We start from the raw sequence: 21,441 nt of genomic DNA, 5'->3' as shown, positions 1-21,441 counted from the left end.
GACAGGAAACAAAGAATAAGAATAAACCAATCTTTTTTCTGAATGGCAGACAGTAATTATTCTGTGGTACCATTGAGATCAGTGCTTTTGCTCTCACTATTCACAATATATATTAACAATATGGAAAGGGGAACTAAATAATATCTCCAAGTTTGCAGATGACACAAAGTTGGATGGAAAGTTCAGCTGTGAGAATAATGATATGCTTCAGTGTGATTTGGACAAGTTGAGTGAGTGGGCAAATGCATGACTGATGAAGTAGAATATGGATAAATGTGAGGTTATCTATTTTGGCAGCAAAACCAGGATGGCGTTTTATTACCTGAATGGTGATAGGTTGAGAAAGGGGGAGGTGCAACGAGATCTGGGTGTCCTTGTATATGATTCTGAAAGGAAGCATTCCGATGCAGCAAGTGATGAAGTTTAGGTTAGAGTCCCTACAGTGTGGAAACAGGCCCTGCGGCCCAACAAGTCCACACCGACCCTCCAAAGAGTAAGCCACCCAGTCCCATTTCCCTCTGACTAATGCACATAACACTATGGGCAATTTAGCATGGCCAATTCACCTGACCTGCACAACTTTGGATTGTGGGAGGAAACCGGAGTACCCAGAGGAAACCCACGCAGACATGGGGAGAATGTACAAACTCCACACAGACAGTCGCCCAAGGCCAGAATCAAACCTGGGATCCTGGTACTGTGAGGCAGCAGTGCTAACCACTGAGCCACCATGCCACCCTGAAGAAAGAGAGGAGGCCACTTTGATACCTATACAATTCTAACAGGATTACTCAGGATAAACACAGAAAGGATGTTCATGTTCACTGTGGAGTCCAGATCCAGGCGTCAGAGTCTAACGATATAAGGTAGGTCATTTAGTACAGAGATGAGGAGAAATCTCATCTTTACACAGAGAATAGTGAGCCTCTGAGAAGGTGGTTGATGCCAAAACATTAAATGTGTTTTTAAAAAGTTTAATATTAGGACTAAAGGGATCAAATGGTATGGGGAGACAGTGGGAACAGCAAACAAAGAGATAATCAACCACGATCATATTGAATGGCAGAGCAGTCTGGAACTAGCAAATGGCCTACTTGAGCTCCTACTTTTTCTGCTTCTATGTAAAAGGGCTGTAAATTCAAGAAATGTGGAGGTATAAATGGTGCATCTGACCTGAATTCACCTCATTCTCAGTGAACAGGTTAAGTTTAAAATTGTAGCTTTTATCTTTGCCTGCAATCTTTAAATCATTATTTCCCTACAAAAAGGATCATTTCTGTGGCAAGTACGCTGATTGAATTTGATTGTTGGCGGTGCAAGCGTTAATGTAAAAGATCACAATTGTTTTGTTGGAGAAAATTGTAAGCAGCTGGGTAAATAACTTGAAATAAAAAGTGAATGCTTTTGCAGATTATGGCTTTTATACTCTTGTAAAGAATCGTATTTTTAATGATATTTGACCCAAAGCACAGAGTGCAGCAGATGTCCTCTTGCCATTAGCTTGTCTGCCTTTTTTATTATCAGGGAAAATTTATAAAGCATTTGTTATAAAATATAGAGTATGGTCATTTTGTCATTTTACTTTAAACACACTGGACAAAACACTTTGTGAAGGGTTTAGAGGTTCCAGAAAAGATTTACAGAATGTTTTCAGAGATGAAGAACTGCCGTTGTATGGATAAATTGGAGAAGTGGTCCTAAGAGAAGAGAAAAAAGGAGATTTGATAGAGGTGTTCAAAATCATGAGAGGTCTAGGCAGTGAAGACAGGTGAAATGATTGTAAAGCAAAGGACACAGGTAGTAACACAGGGGATTGGCACAAGAACTGACAATGGCACAAGGAAAAGCTTTTCTATGCAGTGAATGGTTAAGATCAGGAAAGCACTGCCTGATTCTAGTCGAGGCAGGTTCAGTTATCATTTTTAAAAAGGAATTGGATAAACACCTTAAGAAAAAGTATTTGAGGGCAATGTGGAAAGGTTAATGTGGTGTATTTGCTAAATGGCTCTTGCAGACCGCCCTCATGGACTCAATGGGCCAAATATCCTCCTCTGGTGTTATAATCTTTCTATGATTCTGTGATGTTCTGTTGTTGTTTACATATTCTTTAATGATAATAGATAATAAATATTGCTCTTTAAAATTGTCTGACTAATCTTTGCTTATTATTTTAATTCAAATTTAATCAATTGTCTCTGTTAAATTGAGGAATGCCATAGAGTTTATTCAACATTTATTTACTAATACTTGCATTTATCGTTCCTAATCTGCGACATACTAACTTAATGTGAACTCCAACATAAGTTATATACTGTGATTAGTGGTGTTTTTGTTAGTGAGGATTCTCCCTCCTCAAACAAAGTTCTGCTGCGTTAGAAACCTGTGGATCAAACATAGTTGACACATGATTGCTAAGGCAAGGATGAATAGAACCTAGTTTTAGAGTCATAGATATCTACAGTTTAGAGAAAGCCCCTTTGGTCCATCGTGTCTGCGCTGGTGAAAAACAAGCACCTAACTATTTTAATATCATTTTCCAGCTCTTGTATGCCTTGGCATTGCACGTGTATGTCTAAATACTTCTTAAGTGTTGTGAATATTTTTCCCTCTACCACGTTGTGTCATGTCTTTGCTTGAAGGAAAACAACTCCAATCTGTTCCATCTGTCTTCATAACTGAAACTCTACAGACCAGGCAATATTCTCGTATAATATGGATTCCAGAAAGCACAGAAAACTTTATCTGTGGCCGAACCAACATTTTATACTGATCCACCCATGTCAATGCAATGGTCAAGAGGGACGTGGTGGAGATGTGTAAAATAATGAGATACGTAGAAAAGGTAGACAAGAAGAAGCTTTTTCTCTTGATGGAGGGATCAATGACCAGATTTAAGGGAAGAGGCAGATGTTTTAGAAGGGATGTGAGGAAAAATATTTTCATCCAGAGATTTGTCTGGACCTCATTGCTTGTAAGGGTAGTAGAGGAAGAAACCCTCATACCATTTAAGAAGTATTTAGATGTGCACTTGCAATGCCAAGGCTATGGGCCAAGTGCTGAAAAATGGGATTAGAATGGTGTGCACGAATGCGATAGACCGAAGGGGCTTTCTCTGTGCTGGAGATATCTATGACTCTAAAACTAGGTTCTATTCATCCTTGCCTTAGCAACCATGTGTCAACTGTGCTTGATCTCACAGGTTTCTAATGCAACAGAAAGTTGTTTGAGAAGGGAGAATCCTCACAATCAAATACACTAATTGAGGTTTAGTATATAACATATGTTGGGGTTCAGATGAAGTTCACAAAGTGTGCCAAGCTTTTCTTTTGTGACTTCTCACACCAAGTCCCTCCATTAGACTTCCAACATTCTTCAAAACTGCTATTGCATGCAAAAAATCTGTTGACCTTGTGGTTTTAATGCTAGTGTCAATTGAAACTGGTTACTGTAGATTTTTACAGCTGATTTCTATCAAACACCCTTCCTAACTGCAGTAATACCCAATTAGAATATTTCATTGAACTTTTTGAAATGCATTCAAGCTGTCTACTTAGAGTTTCAATACAGTTTTATTTGGCTGACCCTCAAAATAACATTAAACTTAAAATTGTTCCTATGATATGTCTATCATTGTTTAACATGACTAGACTTGTATTTAAAATATAATTAGATATGCAGAATGGCTGTTGTTATTGGAACTAAAGATTTAATCACTGATTGGTCTGGAATTTACTGTAACGGAAATATTGGCAGAAAATTTCATAAGTTGAACTGTTGTGGTCTCTGATCCTCCAGTGCCAACTTTACACCAATATTGTCTGGAAAACTCATTGGAATACTTCACAGTAAAAATAACAGCAACTCAGAAGTGACATAGCCGATCGATACCTTTTCAGCAATGAGGAAATTAGAATTAGTCTTTATTGTCAAATATACTCAATGATTTGGAGATGCCGGTGTTGGACTGGGGTGGACAAAGTTGAAAATCACACAACACCAGGTTATAGTCCAGCATGTTTATTTGGAAGCCCTAGCTTTCGGAGCGCTGCTCCTTCATCAGATGGTTGTGGAGAATAAGATTGTAAGACACAGAATTTATAACAAAAGTTTACAGTGTGATGTATCTGAAATTACATATTGAAAAAGACCTGGATTGTTTGTTAAGTCTCTCAACTTTTAGAATGACCATGTTGGTTTCGGTACTTTCATATGTAAATTGCAATACTTTTTTAAAAAGTGCACTTGAGAATGTAACTTTTAAAAAAAGTGTGATTTACATATGAAAGAACTGAAACCAACATGGTAATTCTAAAAGATGGGAGACTTAACAAACAATCCAGGTCTTTTTCAATATATAATTTTAGTTGCATTACACTGTAAATGTTTGCTATAAATTCTGTGACTTACAATCTAATACTCCACAACCACCCGATGAAGGAGCAACGCTCTGAAAGCTAGTGTTTCCAATTAAACCTGTTGGACTATAACCTGGTGTTGTGTGATTTTTAACAGTGAAAAGTTTATACGTCACCACTTACAGCGCCAACATAGGTACAAAGGTACCTGGGCACAGCTTCTTCAGTTACAAGGTCTTCAACGGTAGAGAAATAAAATGCCCAGCATTGCAGAAATAAATAGACCATGCTTGCACTTAGCTTCTGATCCTCATCGGGCCCTGGCTCCAGACAGCACTAGGCTTCACCTTGTGGATTATGAGTTTGGGAGATTGCTTCAGCCTACCATGCCAGGCTGAGGATGCCACAGGGGCGGTCACTACAGTAGGCGAAGAGGTCACTACACTGGGAGGCCTCTGCAGGAGGAGGCTGCTGCACCAGGCTAGGAGATCTCCACGCCATGCCGGGTGGCTGGGAGGTCACCACACCGGGAGGCTGAGAGGTCGCTGCGCCAGGCTGGTAGTCATCGCTGGAAGCCAGGAATTATCAGAAGCCGTGAGAGAAGAATGAAAAAAAAAACACTGCCAGGAAGAAAAGAGAAGACAAAGAAGAAAAGAAGTGGAAGAACAGGTGGAGCGGACGAGCATAGAGAGCTGTCCACTGGGGATTCCCACTGGCAGGTTGTAAATGGGCATGCCAAGGTGTGTCCGGGCAGTGGATGAGGAAGAAGAGGTGGACGGTATGCAGCAGCAGATGATACAGGGCCCACAGTTTTACATCGCTCAAGAGTACAAAACTAAAACCCCTGAGGCAGCTTAACTTGTGGGGGCAAAGGCTCCCGTGGGAGGTATGGGACCTTGGGAACCCTTTTTTTTCATATTTTATGAAACTGGCCAAAATATAAATAGTTGACAATGAACAAAAAACAGCAGGGACAGCAAGACCAAACCCCAAACCCCAAACCCTCCCATTCAGTTAACGGGGAAATGAGGGCAAACCACAAATCCCACCTTTAGTCATCAAAAAGGAAACAGTAACAAACACGGACAAGACAGTCTAATCAAATGAAAAACGGTGCACAATCCCATGCTTTTTTCATATTTTATAAAACTGTACAAATTAAAAACACACAGTTAACAATAAACAAAAAGCAACAGTTCACAAAAAAACACTGTTTATAGGAAAGGGGCAGCAAGGATAAATCCCAAAGCCCACTGTTCAGTTATCACGGAAAAGAAGGGCAAACTTCAAATCCCACTTTCACTTAAAGAGCTAACAGTAACAAACACAAACAAGACAGTCCAAACAAATGAAAAAATGGTGCACAATTCCCTGCTTATATTTTTTTTGTCCCCTAAATTGAGAAGATTCTAAATCCTCTGCTGATATTTTTTTCTCTCTTTTTTTAATGTCCCCACACTACCACCTAACAGCGGTGGTGCTTATCTTTCCCCAGCACCCATGTCATGTGTGTGCAGGTGTTGGACACAGTGAAGAACAACAATTGCGCAAAACCTTTATTTATATTCCATCACCAGGAAAAAAGGAAACACCCAAATGACCAGTAACAAACAGTGCCCTTCTCATCAAAGGGCAATGCTGCGTGATCAAAAAGTGGAGGGGAAGGCAGGGAGTAATCCCCTACTTATATTTTTTCATTTTTTTTCTTATTTTTCTTTATTTTTCTACCCCCACACTACCACCTAACAGCGGGGGTGCTTATATTTTCCCCAGGACCCATGTTGTGTGTGCGCCGGTGTGAGACACAGTGAGAGACGCAAGGTGTACAAATCTTTATTCAATTCCCACCACCAGGAAGAAGGGAAACACTCGAGTGGCCAGTGACAAGCAGTGCCCTCCTCAGAGGGCAATGGTGCGTGATCAAAAAAGTGAAGGGAAGGGCAGAGATTAATCCCCTGCTTATTTTCTTTTTTTTCTTTTTTTGTTCCAGCTCTCAGAGTGAATAGAACCTCTGACACACCTGTTCTTTTTTTTTTAATTACCCCCACACTGCAGTCTAACTTCGGTAGTGCTTATTTTGTCCCCAGCACCCATGTTATGTGTGTGCGGGTGTGAGACACAGTGAAAGACACAAGGTGCACCAATCTTTATTCAATGTCCCCCACCAGGAAGAAAGGAAACACCCGAGTGGCCAGTGACAAGCAGTGCCCTTCTCAGAGGGCAATGCTGCGTGATCAAAAAAGTGAAGGGGAGAGCAGGGATTAATCCCCTGCTTATAATGGTCAGACAGGGCTTCCTGATTGACCCAGGTTAACAACCCCAATCAAGGACCTCATAGTCAACAAGGTCCAAATGGTTCAAAACACTATACCCTCCAAATGAGCAATTCACCTAAAGCCATTCTCCTGCTGTCTCCAAAACCTTCATTCTTCCTTTTCAGATTCATTTTACAATGCTTTTTACTTGTTGCGTAAAAAAGAACATTCATGCCATTTTTACTTTTATGAGTGCATATACTTATACCCTCTTATTTTCAATCTCTTCCTGAGTGAGAACAGTGGCTCCCTGTCCACTCTGCCCAAACCCCTTAAATTTCTTCTGCCTTCTTTTCTCTGAGGAAAAAATCATAACATCTCCAATCAATCTTCAAGTTATGGCCCAGAATTTGCGAGAGCAGGGCATCTTGCGGTGTGTCCCATTAGGTAGATTTTTCTCCCCTCGCCTATTAGCTTGAAAGCATTTTTGTCCCTCAAGCTACTGGAAGTGCGAGCTGTTCACATTGTACCACAGGCAATGAAGCATCTGAGGTTTTGTTGAACAACTAGACAAATAGTCTATCTCTTGAAAGTGAGATTTAAGGTTTGAAAACAAAACAGCCCAAAAAAATGTTAATTAGAGTTGAATTAGATACTGGACAGAATGAGAGTCATAGAGTCATAGACTCATAGAGATGTACAGCACGGAAACAGACCCTTCGGTCCAACCCATCCATGCCGACCAGATATCCCAACCCAATCTAGCCCAACTTGCTAGCACCCGGCACATATCTCTCCAAACCATTCCTATTAATACACCCATTCAAATGCCTCTTAAATGTTGCAATTGTACCAGCCTCCACCACTTCCTCTGGCAGCTCATTCCATACTTGTACCACCCTCTGTGTGAAACAGCTGGTTCTTAGGTCCCTTCTATATCTTTCCCCTCTCACCCTAAACCTATGCCCTCTAGTTCTGGACTTCCCCACCCCAGGGAAAAGACTTTGTCTATTTACCCTATCCATGCCCCTCATAATTTTGTAAACCTCTATAAGGTCACCACTCAGCCTCCGACGCCCCAGGGAAAACAGCCCCAGCCTGTTCAGCCTCTCTCCATAACTCAAATCCTCCAACCCTGGCAACATCCTTGTAAATCTTTTCTGAACCCTTCCAAGTTTCACAACATCTTTCCGATAGGAAGGAGACCAGAATTGCACGCAATATTCCAACAGTGGCCTAACCAATGTCCTGTACAGCCGTAATATGACCTCCCAACCCCTGTACTCAATACTCTGACCAATAAAGAAAAGCATTCCATACGCCTTTTTCACTATCCTATCTACCTGCGACTCCTTTCAAGGAGCTATGAACCTGCACTCCAAGGTCTCTTTGTTCAGCAACACTCTCTAGGACCTTACCAATAAGTATGTAAGTCCTGCTAAGATTTACTTTCCCAAAATGCAGCACCTCGCATTTATCTGAATTAAACTCCATCTGCCACTTCTCACCCCATTGGCTCATCTGTTGTAATCTGAGGTAACCTTCTTTGCTGTCCACTACACCTCCAATTTTGGTGTCATCTGCAAACTTACTAACTGTACCTCTTATTGCTCACATCCAAATCGTTTATGTATATGACAAAAAATAGAAAGAAAGACGGATGAACAGAGAGAAATGAGACCAAAAGGAAAAGTAGAAATATATATTAATTTGAAAACACCTCTAAGACAAGCTGTAGAAACTGAAACTCCAGTTGTTTCTTTCTGAACCTCCAAGTGAAAGATTTGTATTTGGACCATCAAAGTCATGTCATGAATAGGTTCCTTGGGCTATTCATGATATAGTAGAGCTCAATTGATATTTATGCTACAAATCCAAAATTATCTTAAATTAAGCAGAGCTTACAAGTGTTTGTTATCATGGAGTACATATGGCACATGAACAGTATTTCATTATAAGGGGATGACTGGTGTCTCACCTGCATCATAAGACCTCAAAGTAAAAGGGCAGTCTCTTATATTAAAAGATCCTACAATATGAAACAGATATTTCAGTAGAAGGCCTGTGAAAATGTCCGCGTGAATGAGACAGTAAATTATTTATGACTTACTTATGCCCTAAATGCACCAGATGGCCCAAGTTAAAATCTAACCCATGTGTCATACAAATATGTAAGAAGTTTAGATTTTGGCGAAGCCATTTGAAGATCGATTAAATACATAGCAAACAGTAGTACTGGGATGTTAAACTGACTGTTAGTGTCTTTCTTAATCCTTAAGCGTTATGGAAAATCAAGAGGTTGTGGTAAAATAAATGGATCAGCTTTAACCTATTGCAACCACAGGACTTTGCATAATTTAATATTCCTTTTTGTGGAAGTAGCCTTTTCTGAATACCATCATATGTTTAAAGATTATTGAAAAATGTTCCATATCTGCAAGTGTGTTCCACAACTGCCCACGAAGAGATTCGAGTGTAACTGGAGGATTAATGTCAGTTCCAAAATATTGAAAGGTTTACAAAAGACAAAAGTAGGTTTGCAGGACCTTTCATGATGTTAGGAGCTTCCAACATGCTTTACAGTTTCCATCTGCCGAAAGCAGTATAACAAACTATCATGAGCTAGATTTAATGATGCACCCCTGGAAGTCACACTTTTAAATGGTTCAAAATGGATCTTCTGTGCTTCTGCCCGCATCCTTCCTGGACAGGAAGTTCTACTTCTGAGCGCTGCTAACCATTTAAATACGCGGCAGATCTCTAATTTCAGAATCATCTTTGGAAGCTGTTGCCATGCTGGGACTGCATCCAGTCCCAGCAAGGCAAGGAACACACTGTAGATATTTTTAATCAACCTGTTATGACATAGCTCTGGAGTACGTGGGATTTCTGGTCCAGAGATAGGGATACCACCACAGAGCCTCAAGTGTCCCCTAAGTCTTACATCAGGACTTGAATGCATAATCTCCTGACTCAGAAGCAAGCATACTACTGAGTTGAAACTGACACAAGGAGCCCGTTATATTATTATATGCATTCCAAACCAGGCAGGCAAGTTTTTAAGACAATTAGGTGAGATCACATATAAAGGTACCTCCCTCAACTTCAGTAGACATTCTTGATGTAGTAGCAGTTGTTGTTGTTTCTATGCTGAAGTAACAGAAGCTACAACAATTGATTAATTCCTCTCAACCAATTTAAAAGTAGATAAATGGACCATTTTCAAAATTTCAAATAAAGGGTTTCCAACAATAATCAGATAAATATTAATCTAAACCTGGATGCAGTATTAAGCACAGAACCCAGACTATGTGTAAGTCTGAGATTTTGTAGCCATTAAGTAGTGTTAATAAATTTCAAGACATCTATCTCCTTAAAAACCTCTTGTATATTTCGAGGCCAAATATATGGGAAAACTCAGACCATTTCCAACTGGTAGAGTGTTTTAACCAGAAACCACAACAGAGCCATGGACCTGTAGTTAAAGATAAGTTGTCAGGGAGGTTTTAGTGAGGTCAGGCTAGAAGACAGGGGTTGGGGAGCTTGGGATAAACATGCCATGGGTTCTAGAGGGAATACCTTGGCAAGTGGAAGCTCCAATGGACCCAGAGCATCTGTTAAATTGCTACCTTACCTGCAATCAGTCAGCACAGTGAAAGATGCTAGGTTGAAAGATGCTTGGCATGGGCCCTTCTATTGTTGGTTAAACTGCAGTGGCAGTGTAATAAGGTCCGTAAGAAACCACTTAAAGACCTCAATTGACACATAGGCAGACAGGCCTCTCAATACTTTCCCTACCAATGGTAAACTTACAGCGCAGCAGGTGGTAGTCATGGAGTCTTCTACCTGCAACCCATTCCGAAGGATGTGGGATGTAAAATTCAGTTCCAATAAACCTTTGTTAGAGTTTCCTCCTTTCTCTCATTCTGGTAAATGATTGTTCTCCTCCAGCTAAGATCAAGAAATTGACATCTGTTTTCACAAACTGCATCCAGGTTTAGACTAATATTTATCTGATTATTGTTGGAAACCCTTTATTTGAAATTTTGAAAATGGTCCATTTATCTACTTTTAAATTTGTTGAGAGGAATTAACTGCGCTATAATTCAATTGTTGTAGCTTCTGTTACTTCAGCATAGAACAAGTTGCAATAATGACTACAGTTCCTCCACTAATTATGTTATCTGCAAATTACATCCTGGGAGTCAGTCATTCTACCTCCATAGCTTCCTGTGCGACGCCATGTGCCCACTGACAGTGATATTAACGAACTGGGATATATAACTCTCTATTTGTTAATTGAAGTCATTGAGGTATGTGGTGAAAAGCTGAGAATCTAGTACAAACCCTGGGGAACATCTTTCATCATATCTCCACGAAGCAAAGAATAATCCCTTTATTCCTACTTTCTAGCCCCTATCTCCCAACCAATTACCAAGCCATCGACTGGAATAGAAAATGTCACAAATAAGTATTTCAAATAAATTGTGTCTTCACATCAGAAAGAAGAATAAAAGAAAGCTTGGCAGGACAATTTGCAGACCTGCTAATTTCAATGAATTCATTGCTAATCTCTCTGACTATTATTTCTAAACAGGTTGGATTTTAGAACCAAAGATGTAAGTTGTCATTGTCTGACATGAAGCTGTTTTTAATGTCAAGTGACTGTTGTTAAGTTCTGAAAAAAAAATAAACTGTTCTCGAGCCAGTGTTGCTGTGGGCAGGCTTGGCAAGAAATCATTGTAGCATTGCTAGGAAACAATGACTCATTTTACTTCTACCCGTTTCGTGGGTTCTTACTGAGCGCCAGGCTTGCAGATTTCAAAGAATGAAACAACTTCTTTTGATGCTGTTAGCTGTGGTTCACTTGAACTTGGTGTTCCTCCTTGCCTTGCAGAAGCTGGTGTTCATAGCACGCGATTCAGTAGGCTCTTGTATTTGGTGTTTTGTTTTTTCTGCTTGAGGTTACCAGACTGTTTGCTCCTTTGTGGATATAGCAAGATTATTATCAATAATTGTATGTGCATACTTAAGGATTAATTTCAAAGATTTTGACACTATCTGCACAGTACCACTAATAATGCAAACATTCCAAAACATCCAGTGCAGGGACATACATGCAGTTGGAAGAACTTAAGGATGAGTGCAGGCGGAGTTAGCACTTTTTACACAGAAGGTGGTCGGTACCTGGAACGTGCTGCCAGGGGAGCTGGTTGAAGCAGATATGATTACAACTGTTAAGAAGCATTTAAACAGACACATGAACAGGCAGGAAATAGGGGGATACAGGTCATGTGCAGACATGTGAGATTTGTTTAAAATGGCATCATGGTTGGCACAGACATAGTGGGCTGAAGGGCCTGTTCCTGTGCTGTCCTGATCTATGATCTCTGGGTCATCAACAGTGCAATCCTAAGGCCTGTTTATACAGAGTATAAACAGATTAATGCAGACAGCTTAAGAGAATGTTCTAAGATGGAAGATTTCTGTTTCTTGTACAAGAATGAAATATGCCCATTCTTTTTCTTTTTTTCTCCCTCTTTCCTCCCTTCTCTCTCTTCTTTTGGTCTCGGAAACCCAGTCCCGTCCTCTGACTCCCAGCCTCTGAAGTGGGGTCAGCAGAAATGCCGGGGCAGAGTGGGGACATCAGCGACCAGTGGCCAGAGCAGGGTCAGCAGTGGCTCAGCACAGAGCATGACGGCAGCCAGCAGTCAGACCACATGTTTTTCTTTTTAACTTCGCTTCTTGTATTTTCTGATGTATGGTTATACGCTGTATAACTGTAATGTAACCTTGCTTTTCCTCATTTCTCTACTCTGTAACTAAGGATTATACCTTGGTACTCTACCTGAGATGGGGCTATAAGTGGCGACATATATATTTCTCACAGTACTCATTTGAGTACATGTGACAATAAAGCTAATTCAAATTTAATTTCAAATTCAAATCCAATTTTTCCTCCAAACCACTCACCATCCTGACTTGGAAATATGTCATTGTTCCTTCCGTGTCACTGGGTCAAAATCTAGGAACTCTATTCCAAATGCCATCGTGGGTTTACCTACAGAAAATGGACTTTAGTAGTTCAAGAAGGCAGCTTGGTATTGCTTCCTTAACCACAACTTAGGATGGACAATAAATGCTAGCCTAGCCAGTGACTTGCACATCCCATAAGTAAATGAAAGAAAACTGCCTACAGAAATGATAAATGAAATAGTCATTTCCATCTTCATGTGAGGCTGCAAAGTCAAACCAATGTGGTAGGGAATTTTCCATGCACTTTTCACTTTATCGTAAGCAGTTGATACTACTGGAGTCAGCTTCTCATAGATCTACATTCAAATCATACAGAGAGCATAGCCAGAATATGCTGGATATCAACCATTACTCATTCATTATGATGAGCCTATATCCCTTGACTTTCTTGGCTCTAAGGAGTGGAGGCATGTGAGCTTTTCACCTTGTCTAGATTACAGTCAAGAAGGAGAATATAAATTATCTATGACCAGAAGGGATTTCTCTAATGAAACGGTCACTGCACTGTTACGTCTTTTCTTAGGAAAATTACAATAGTTAATAGTTAACTAATGAGACTTAAAAAGGAGATACCTAAATGATGAAAACCGAAAGAACTGCGGATGTTGTAAATCAGAAACAAAAACAAAAGTTGCTGGAATAGCTTAGCAGATCTGGCAGCATCTGTAAAGAGAAATCAAAGTTAACATTTCAGGTCCAGTGACCCTTCCTCAGTTTGCCTAAATACTGATCTTTTTTCTCATGTTCTTCCCTGCTCCTTTCTTGAAGTCATTGAGTTCTGCTGCGTTTCAGTCATATAAATAGCAGCCCATTGGTCACTTGTTTAAATGTCCATTATGCATTTGTTGTCCTAGACATTGGGTTTTAGCACAGATACAATTTCCTCACCTTCATGGAGACATCAAAGCCAATCTCGATCCTTCCCTCATCCAATTCCCACACATGTGGAAGAGCTTGCTGGCCGACTGTCTTATTCTAGTCAGTGGTACTGAGCCAACTGTAGTCCCAGCTAATTTAGAGCACACCAGAAATTGGATGCAAGATTTTTCAGTGAAAGCAAGATAGTGCTGATGTTGATGGCTTGAAATAAAAACAGAAAGTGCTGGAAATGTTCAGCAAGCCTGGCAGCATCTCTGGAGAGAGAAAGAGAGTTAACATTTTGTGTACGACATGCCTTCTTTGGAACTATAGACTATCTAAGATTGTTCAGAATTTGTAACTCAGCTGTGCACAGACTGAATCATCGCAGAAGCATTACTTAAATCTTTTCAAAGATCAGTCGAGAATTTTATCCCAAAGGGACCAAAGCCTAACGGAAATCGTGATGCTTTCTTCTTGGATAATGGATGTTTGAGTCAGTCTGCCACAGTTTGACTGTCACATTGTTGGATAAACAATTTATCCTCCTGGTGACCTTACCGGCAGTCCTGTTAGTGTTGTTGGAAATTATAGACTCCTTGGCAGATCAAAGCTGAAGTCGCAGTAAATAAGATATACAATATATAAAATACCTCCTGATCCTGTTTAAAACAGCTCTGTTTTCTGTGAAAGGTCATTGCATGGAATATGCATATTGGCCCATGGGTGGATATGACACATGTCTCCAGAACTAAAGCTAACTGCTGCAGCTGATTTATGAGCCTTCTCTTGAGTGGTATAGTGCATTGTATTTGACTTGTGGTCACAACAGATTTTATTTATTTTACATAACTTATGTTTCCAGTGAGCTTTTTGTAGTTTATCTTTTTTTTTAAGTTAACAAAGAGATTGCAGGATACCAATGATTCAAGTATGCCGTGTAACGACAGTGGGAATATGAATTTCATTTTCACTGGGACTTTTCCACCCACACCATTGCATAAGTTCTCAGGCATAGCAAACCCATTGATCATTCACATTGCTATATTGTTAGCCTGGAATTCTTAGCATATCAAAGACAATCATGTTGTGGTTTTGTAACATGCATATTTTAAGACATGGCAAACAAAATAGTATTGTTAATCATTTCAATTTGAATATATTTAGTGACTGGTCTAGGTAACCTGAATATCAATATAAGCTTTGAAAGGAAGCTGTGAACTAAAGTGTGCTTTTAGGACACACCTAGTAATTTTTAAAAAAGCTATATAAATGCCAGTCATTTATTTACATTTTTAGTATCTAATCACTTAATATTTTGTGATTGTGTGAAAATTTGTTGTTTTATTTACAGGTTCACAGTCTAAGAATAAGGGTAAGTCATTCAGGACTGAGATGTGGAAGAATTTCTTCACTCGGAGAGTGGTGAACCTGTGGAATCTCTCTCACAGGAGGATGTTAGGGACAGTTCATTAGATATATTCGAGAGGGAGCTGGACATGGCCCTTGCAGCTAAAGGGACCAAGGGGTATGGAGAGGAAGTGGGAATGGGAGACTGAGATTGCATGATCAGCCAGGATAATATTGAATGGAGGCACGGGCTCACAAGGCCGAATGGCCTACTCCTGCTCCTATTTTCTATGTTTCTATGTTCATCATTCTGTTAAGATAATGGGCAATGTAATTTCTTAACCCATGAAAACTCTCACATGATAGTTTTGCACCATATAACTTAAAGACACATAGAATTTATTTTTTTTTTAATTTGAAAAATATACCTTGTTCATAAAAATCTTTACATGCAAATATAGTCACTAAAGCAGTTCAGTTCTGTACAGTTTTAACATAGTCAGAACAAATTAACATTGAACTCTGATTCTTCCAGCAGTTCCAAGAAACCCAAAGGATTTATTTATGTGCTTGTTGCTATTATTGACAAACATAAAACAGCTGCTTTAACATTCTTTGTTGTCAGCCTTACAACCTACATATTGGTACACGTTTGCATCCAGATAGGTTTGTTTGCATTATTTAGAACAATGTTAGCAGAGCAATTTTCAGTCTTCTTACAAAAATTCAGAATCCTCAATTTTTTGTTTCTAAATATTATTCTAATCTCTTCAGTTTTCTTAATTTATCATTCTAAAATCACTGAATTACTCAAATCACCAGAATGAGCCTTCCAGCTGAGTGCAGAGGTGTTTGAGTTGTGCACTGTATATCAGAGCAATCATCAGCACTAAATTTATATGATCTCATTAGGCACAACTATCATCTAATTTTTCTTCCCATTGGACTGGATTTACTTATGGATTTCTATGTATCCTGTAAAATGATGTCTTTTGCCCCTTGATTGATGATTGATTAACTGATGAGCTAACACTATTGCCCTGAATGCATTTCCTAACAATAATACAACAATTTATATTGTGCCTTTTAAGAAGTAAAACCTCTGAAGAAAGTATTATCAAAGTTTTATGCAGAGCATCGGAAAGGAATATTAGGATGGATCCGAAAAGTTTATCTGATTTTGGGCTTCCTGACTGATGTGTATTTCAGAAAATGGTCCTAAATGAATTTCCATCTTTAATGTGGTTAAGAAGAACTCTTGTGGGGGTGTTGGTAGCATGTCAGTGTCAAGTCTAACTCTGGCACTTAATGGCTGAAGAAAGTGCATTCTGAATGTAGCCAAATAGGCTGAGTATCAACTTGTAAATCCTTCCAACATGTGCTGATGGCGGGTGGTAAAAGCAGACAAGATTCCTGATTGGCCATGTGATGAAAAGAAATTGGAGCCTCTACCGAAACTGTCCATTGCTCCGACTACAGCATGCACATAAAAGTATGTGTTGTCACACCAATTCAGAGTCCTTGGTGGGGCTGGTTAGCTTTCTTAGTTAGATGACCAGTTTGGATCAGATTGGTGCAACAGCATGAAGTTTGACTCCTGATCTGGCTGGAGTGGATTTGATGACTGCCTCCTTGCCCTACCAAAAGAACTCAGAGGAAGGAAATGGTTAAAGTCTTTGGTTGGATAAGAGAAATATTAACCAGTTGGCTCAAGGTAATCGTTAACGTTGGTAAGGAATGGCTTGTTGCAGTTCTTTGCCAAGACTGACGCTAAAATAGGTGATTGAAAATTTTGACTTTTCCCCAGTAGTGTTTTGTCATTTTAAGACCTACAATAAGAGCTATCATGTTGGGAAAAGGAATGTAGGATGTCAAACTCAGCATGATGTCCAAGACAGCATAATAAAAGCTGAAACGTTTTCTTTTAATCCCTTGAATTTTCCTACATAACAACCACAGTTTAAACTAGTTAATTATATGTAAAGTAACTTGAGCCATTTCTGAGAGACACTACATGGACATAAATATTTTTAACTGAAAGTGAACAAATCCATGCCTGGACTGTTTCCTCGCTAATGATAGTACCGCAAACCTTAATCCTGAGGAGAACATCATGCTGAAGGACTGCTAAGCCACAAGCTCCAGAATCTGGCAAGTTTGAGACTGCTATCTTACATATTGCAAGGCAAGTCACCGTTGTCAGCAATGGGATCCAGTTTATTGAAATGTTGTCCTGCTAGTTTATTTCAACAGATTTCCTGCACATGGAAAATGTACATTGGAGGAGCACATCTGCCAGCTGCTTGGCTATGAGTCAGCAAAACTTGAAGGACCAATGCTCACCCTCAAAGGGAAGTTGCCCCTTTTCTCCCTCAGTGAAAGGGAGCAACTGGTTTGGAGCAATAACATGCATTAAAGATTTATAGCTTCGTACGGGTACGGGACTAGATTGGGTTGGGCCAAAGGGTCTGATTCCGTGCTGTACATTTCTATGACTCTATATGTCTTGGAGTGTTTTTACATGGGCACAGCAAAGGTATGTGGTCTAGACAATGACATCATTGTAATGTCACCTGACTAGTAATCCAGGGGATCCTGGATCAGTGGTGCTGGAAGAGCACAGCAATTCAGGCAGCATCCGAGGACAGGCAAAATCGACGTTTCGGGCAAAAGCCCTTCATCAGGAATAAAGGCAGAGAGCCTGAAGCGTGGAGAGATAAGCTAGAGGAGGGTGGGGGTGGGGAGAGAGTAGCATAGAGTACAATAGGTCAGTGGGGAAGGAGATGAAGGTGATAGGTCAGGGAGGAGAGGGTGGAGTGGATAGGTGGAAAAGGAGCTGGGCAGGTCGGACAAGTCCGGACAAGTCAGGGGATCGAGTTGCTGGAGGTTAGAAACTAGGATGAGGTGGGGGAAGGGGAAATGAGGAAACTGTTGAAATCCACATTGATGCCCTGGGGTTGAAGTGTTCCGAGGCGGAAGATGAGGCGTTCTTCCTCCAGGCGTCTGGTGGTGAGGGAGCGGCGGTGGAGGAGGCCCAGCACCTCCATATCCTCGGCAGAGTGGGATATGGAGGTGCCGAGGATATGGAGGTGCTGGGCCTCCTCCACCGCCGCTCCCTCACCACCAGACGCCTGGAGGAAGAACGCCTCATCTTCCGCCTCGGAACACTTCAACCCCAGGGCATCAATGTGGATTTCAACAGTTTCCTCATTTCCCCTTCCCCCACCTCATCCTAGTTTCTAACCTCCAGCAACTCGATCCCCTGACTTGTCCGGACTTGTCCGACCTGCCCAGCTCCTTTTCCACCTATCCACTCCACCCTCTCCTCCCTGACCTATCACCTTCACCTCCTTCCCCACTGACCTATTGTACTCTATGCTACTCTCTCCCCACCCCCACCCTCCTCTAGCTTATCTCTCCACGCTTCAGGCTCTCTGCCTTTATTCCTGATGAAGGGCTTTTGCCCGAAACGTCGATTTTGCCTGTCCTCGGATGCTGCCTGAATTGCTGTGCTCTTACAGCACCACTGATCCAGAATCTGGTTTCCAGCATCTGCAGTCATTGTTTTTACCTAGTAATCCAGGGGGCCAGGCTAATTCTCTGCAGTCAGCAGTAAAAGTCTCAACACAGCATCTGGTACAATTTAAAGTCAGTTAATTAATAAAACCAGATTGAAAGCTAATCTCAGTTGTGGTGACCATGCAACTGTCAATGATTGTTGTAAAAACCCATCCAGCAAGGGAATCTGATGTCCTCGCTTGGTTCTGCCTACGTGTGATTCCAAAAAAGAAGCAATGCTAATTTCAAGGGCAGTTAGGGATGGGCAAAAAACATTGGCCTTGCCTTTAGTGCACATAATTCCTCGATGGAGTTGCTCCCTTTCACTGAACAATCTCAGAAAATCCCTGTTTAAGGGTGTGTATTCATCCTTCAGGAGCTGGTGTGACTTGCAGTTAACACATTCCATGAAACTTTTTAAAAAAAATGTTGTTGAGAAGACACCTGGATGTAGGTTACTGAGAAATAAAAAACTCAGTGAAGACACCAGAAATACCAATAAAACTGTATGTACCTTTGCGTACATCCACATGCTTAGCTGACATGGAAGTATATACTAACTTAGGAAACTAAGTAATATAAACACAATTAAAATTGTATTACTTCACAGATGAAGGCTTAAATGCTAGAGCTCAGCTTGTAAGTTAAATAGTCTGTACCATTGAACATATTCAATAACTTCATGATGGATGCACAATTGACAGTTAATGAATATGAAAATAATGCAGAAATTAAAAATATATATATTTGAGTACCATAGGTACCACAGGTCACAAAGGCTACCACTAAAAACGTAACGTTTTGAAATATGCTGACTTTACTATGGAGCCTAGAGGACTGCACTTCAGTAACTACTTCCCACTCAGCTCTCTGATGGTTGCTTCTGCACCCTGACTGACTCTTGCACATTTCCCTCCTGACCTCCTTCCATCACTAATTCCTCCCGATTGGGACCCTTCCTCCCTTTCAACCCCACTTTCCATATCATTCCTAATTTACCTTCCCAATGGCTGGGCTCTGCCAGTTCACCCATGCATTCCAAACGCTCCCCACCATCCCTTTTGGCACCTCAGCCTTTCCCCAAGATTCAAATATGAAGGCAGCTGGGAGGTGGCTAACCCACTTCATGGTTCCTCCTAGAGACAACAAAATTGCTCTTGATGTCCAGTGTGCCGATGAAGACCAAAGACCAGTGTCAAGGGGGCCTCAGGCCCTCAACATATTGATGCACAAATCTAGCATATCCCCTATATCAGCAATATATGGGTCTAAATTAAATTTCCAGCCCAGAGGCCACACAAAATTCATGTTATGTTAATAAGGTTAACCCTTACTCCTTCCTTAAATATAAATATTAATTGGCTACTCAATACCAAGACCTTATTTAATATATAACTTCCAAGGATGATTGAAAAACTTAGTTGGCGTCTGTAATATCTCTTCTTCAGTGGTCTGGTGTATGCTGTCAGCCCCTGATGTTTCTCTATTTTGTTCATTTTTACAGAAGCAATTCCTTTCCATATAATATTATCAATTTCTTCATAGTACACCTTCATTCTCATGCTTACTAGAAACTGCTGCTAAATATTTATTCAGTAATTGTTTCAGACTCCACTACTAGATTTTCCCCTTCATCTTTGACATCTGTTTTTTTGAGCTTATTAAAAGGTCTCACTTTCTTTATAAATTCTGTAATAGCCTCCTGAAATGAAATGCTTTATGTGGTTATATGCAGAATGTGGGACAAGACTGACTTTGAGATGGAAAAGATTTGTTTCAATGCTTCCAGTAAGACCCCAAAAGGGCCAAAAAATATCTCCCGAGCTGTATCAGTAAATAATACGATGTTCTTCCTTGATAGATGAGGTTGGCTGCCTCCATGACCATTTTCTTTTATAAGAGATGCAATAGATGAACAAATTCCTTTTGCTTACATTCTAGATCCTGAGTATTTAAGTATTCGCTTCTAGCACACACAAATGCATCACACTGTGAGCTTGACTGATGACCTTTCTCGTAAAACTCTTCTTACAGTCCGGGTTATTTGAGAAATGATTTTCAATTGCAGGATCACACATTATAGTGGATATACTTTTCTGAGGCTTGTTAGTGAGAGATTGTTGAGCATGGGCCAGCATGGTCAAGGTGGCATGTTGTTTGATATAATCTGCCAGTCATTGAGCTGTACATACATACTTGGCATAACACTGGCATTGAAACTCATACATCACATTACTCATTCTTGTGGTAAGCAAAACGCCTTTTAGGCTTGATGGCAACATTCTGTTATTGGATAAAACCATTTGTGGATTTACTGCATAGTAGCAGCATGAGACAGTTCTCCAGCTGTTGTTCATATTGTTGAGATCCCTTCCACTTCCTGCATAATCTGAGGTAGACTGTCCACCGCTCAGAGCCAAAAATAGTGGACATATGTCTTTCATGAATATATGTGATCGATAACAAGTAATGAGTGAATTAAGTGTATCCGTTATCACAGAGAATAGTTTTGATATGCCATGTCTCAGCATCAAGCTAATGCAGTGAATAAGTGGATAGAGCCCGATTCACCAATAAGAGGTTGCCAATAAGATTGATCTTATAGAAATCCCAAGGTGAATTTTGGCCAGTGAATGTTGGCTTTCAGGAGATCTTAGTTAATAGCCCATTTTCCAAATACTCTCTTCCACCCTTTTCCTTCAGGCAGAAGATATAAATGTTTGAACACATGTACGAACTGATTCAAGAGCAGCTTCTTCCCCGCTGCTATCTGACTTTTGAATGGACCTCTCAAATGTTAATGTTGATCTCTCTCTCTCTCTGTCTAGACCTTCTCTGTGGCTGTAACATTGTGTTCTGCTCTCTGTTCTGCTATCCTGTTGCACTTTGTATGGTGTGATCTGGCTGTACAACATGCAAAGCAACACTTTTCACTATACCTGTTCATGTAACAACAATGAATCAAATTCAAACTCAAAATTCTCAACTAATACATTGAGGAAGGGAATCTCATTTGATTTCTTCATTTC

The 21,441-nt window shown here is 40.3% G+C and overlaps 1 protein-coding gene across 8 annotated transcripts in view; it reads left to right on the top strand.

Annotated features, from left to right (window-relative positions):
* wdr27 (WD repeat domain 27) overlaps window positions 1–21,441 on the top strand; it is a 526,425-nt gene that overhangs the window by 228,125 nt on the left and 276,859 nt on the right. The window contains exon 23 of one of the 8 annotated variants that reach the window (XM_087991154.1): window positions 14,859–14,879. The exons of the other annotated variants lie outside the window; for them this stretch is intronic. Coding sequence (XP_087847280.1) covers window positions 14,859–14,871 — 13 coding nt within the window. The 3' untranslated portion in view covers window positions 14,872–14,879. The remainder of the gene's footprint in view (window positions 1–14,858; window positions 14,880–21,441) is intronic. 8 annotated transcript variants of the gene reach the window in all.

This window comes from Chiloscyllium plagiosum, unplaced genomic scaffold (genome assembly GCF_037043375.1).
Source record: "Chiloscyllium plagiosum isolate Xiang-an unplaced genomic scaffold, Cpla_swu_hap1 HiC_scaffold_10, whole genome shotgun sequence".
Lineage (NCBI taxonomy): Eukaryota > Metazoa > Chordata > Chondrichthyes > Orectolobiformes > Hemiscylliidae > Chiloscyllium > Chiloscyllium plagiosum.
The sequence above is the reverse complement of the archived record's forward strand: the minus strand, read 5'-3'. Positions and strand labels throughout refer to the sequence as shown.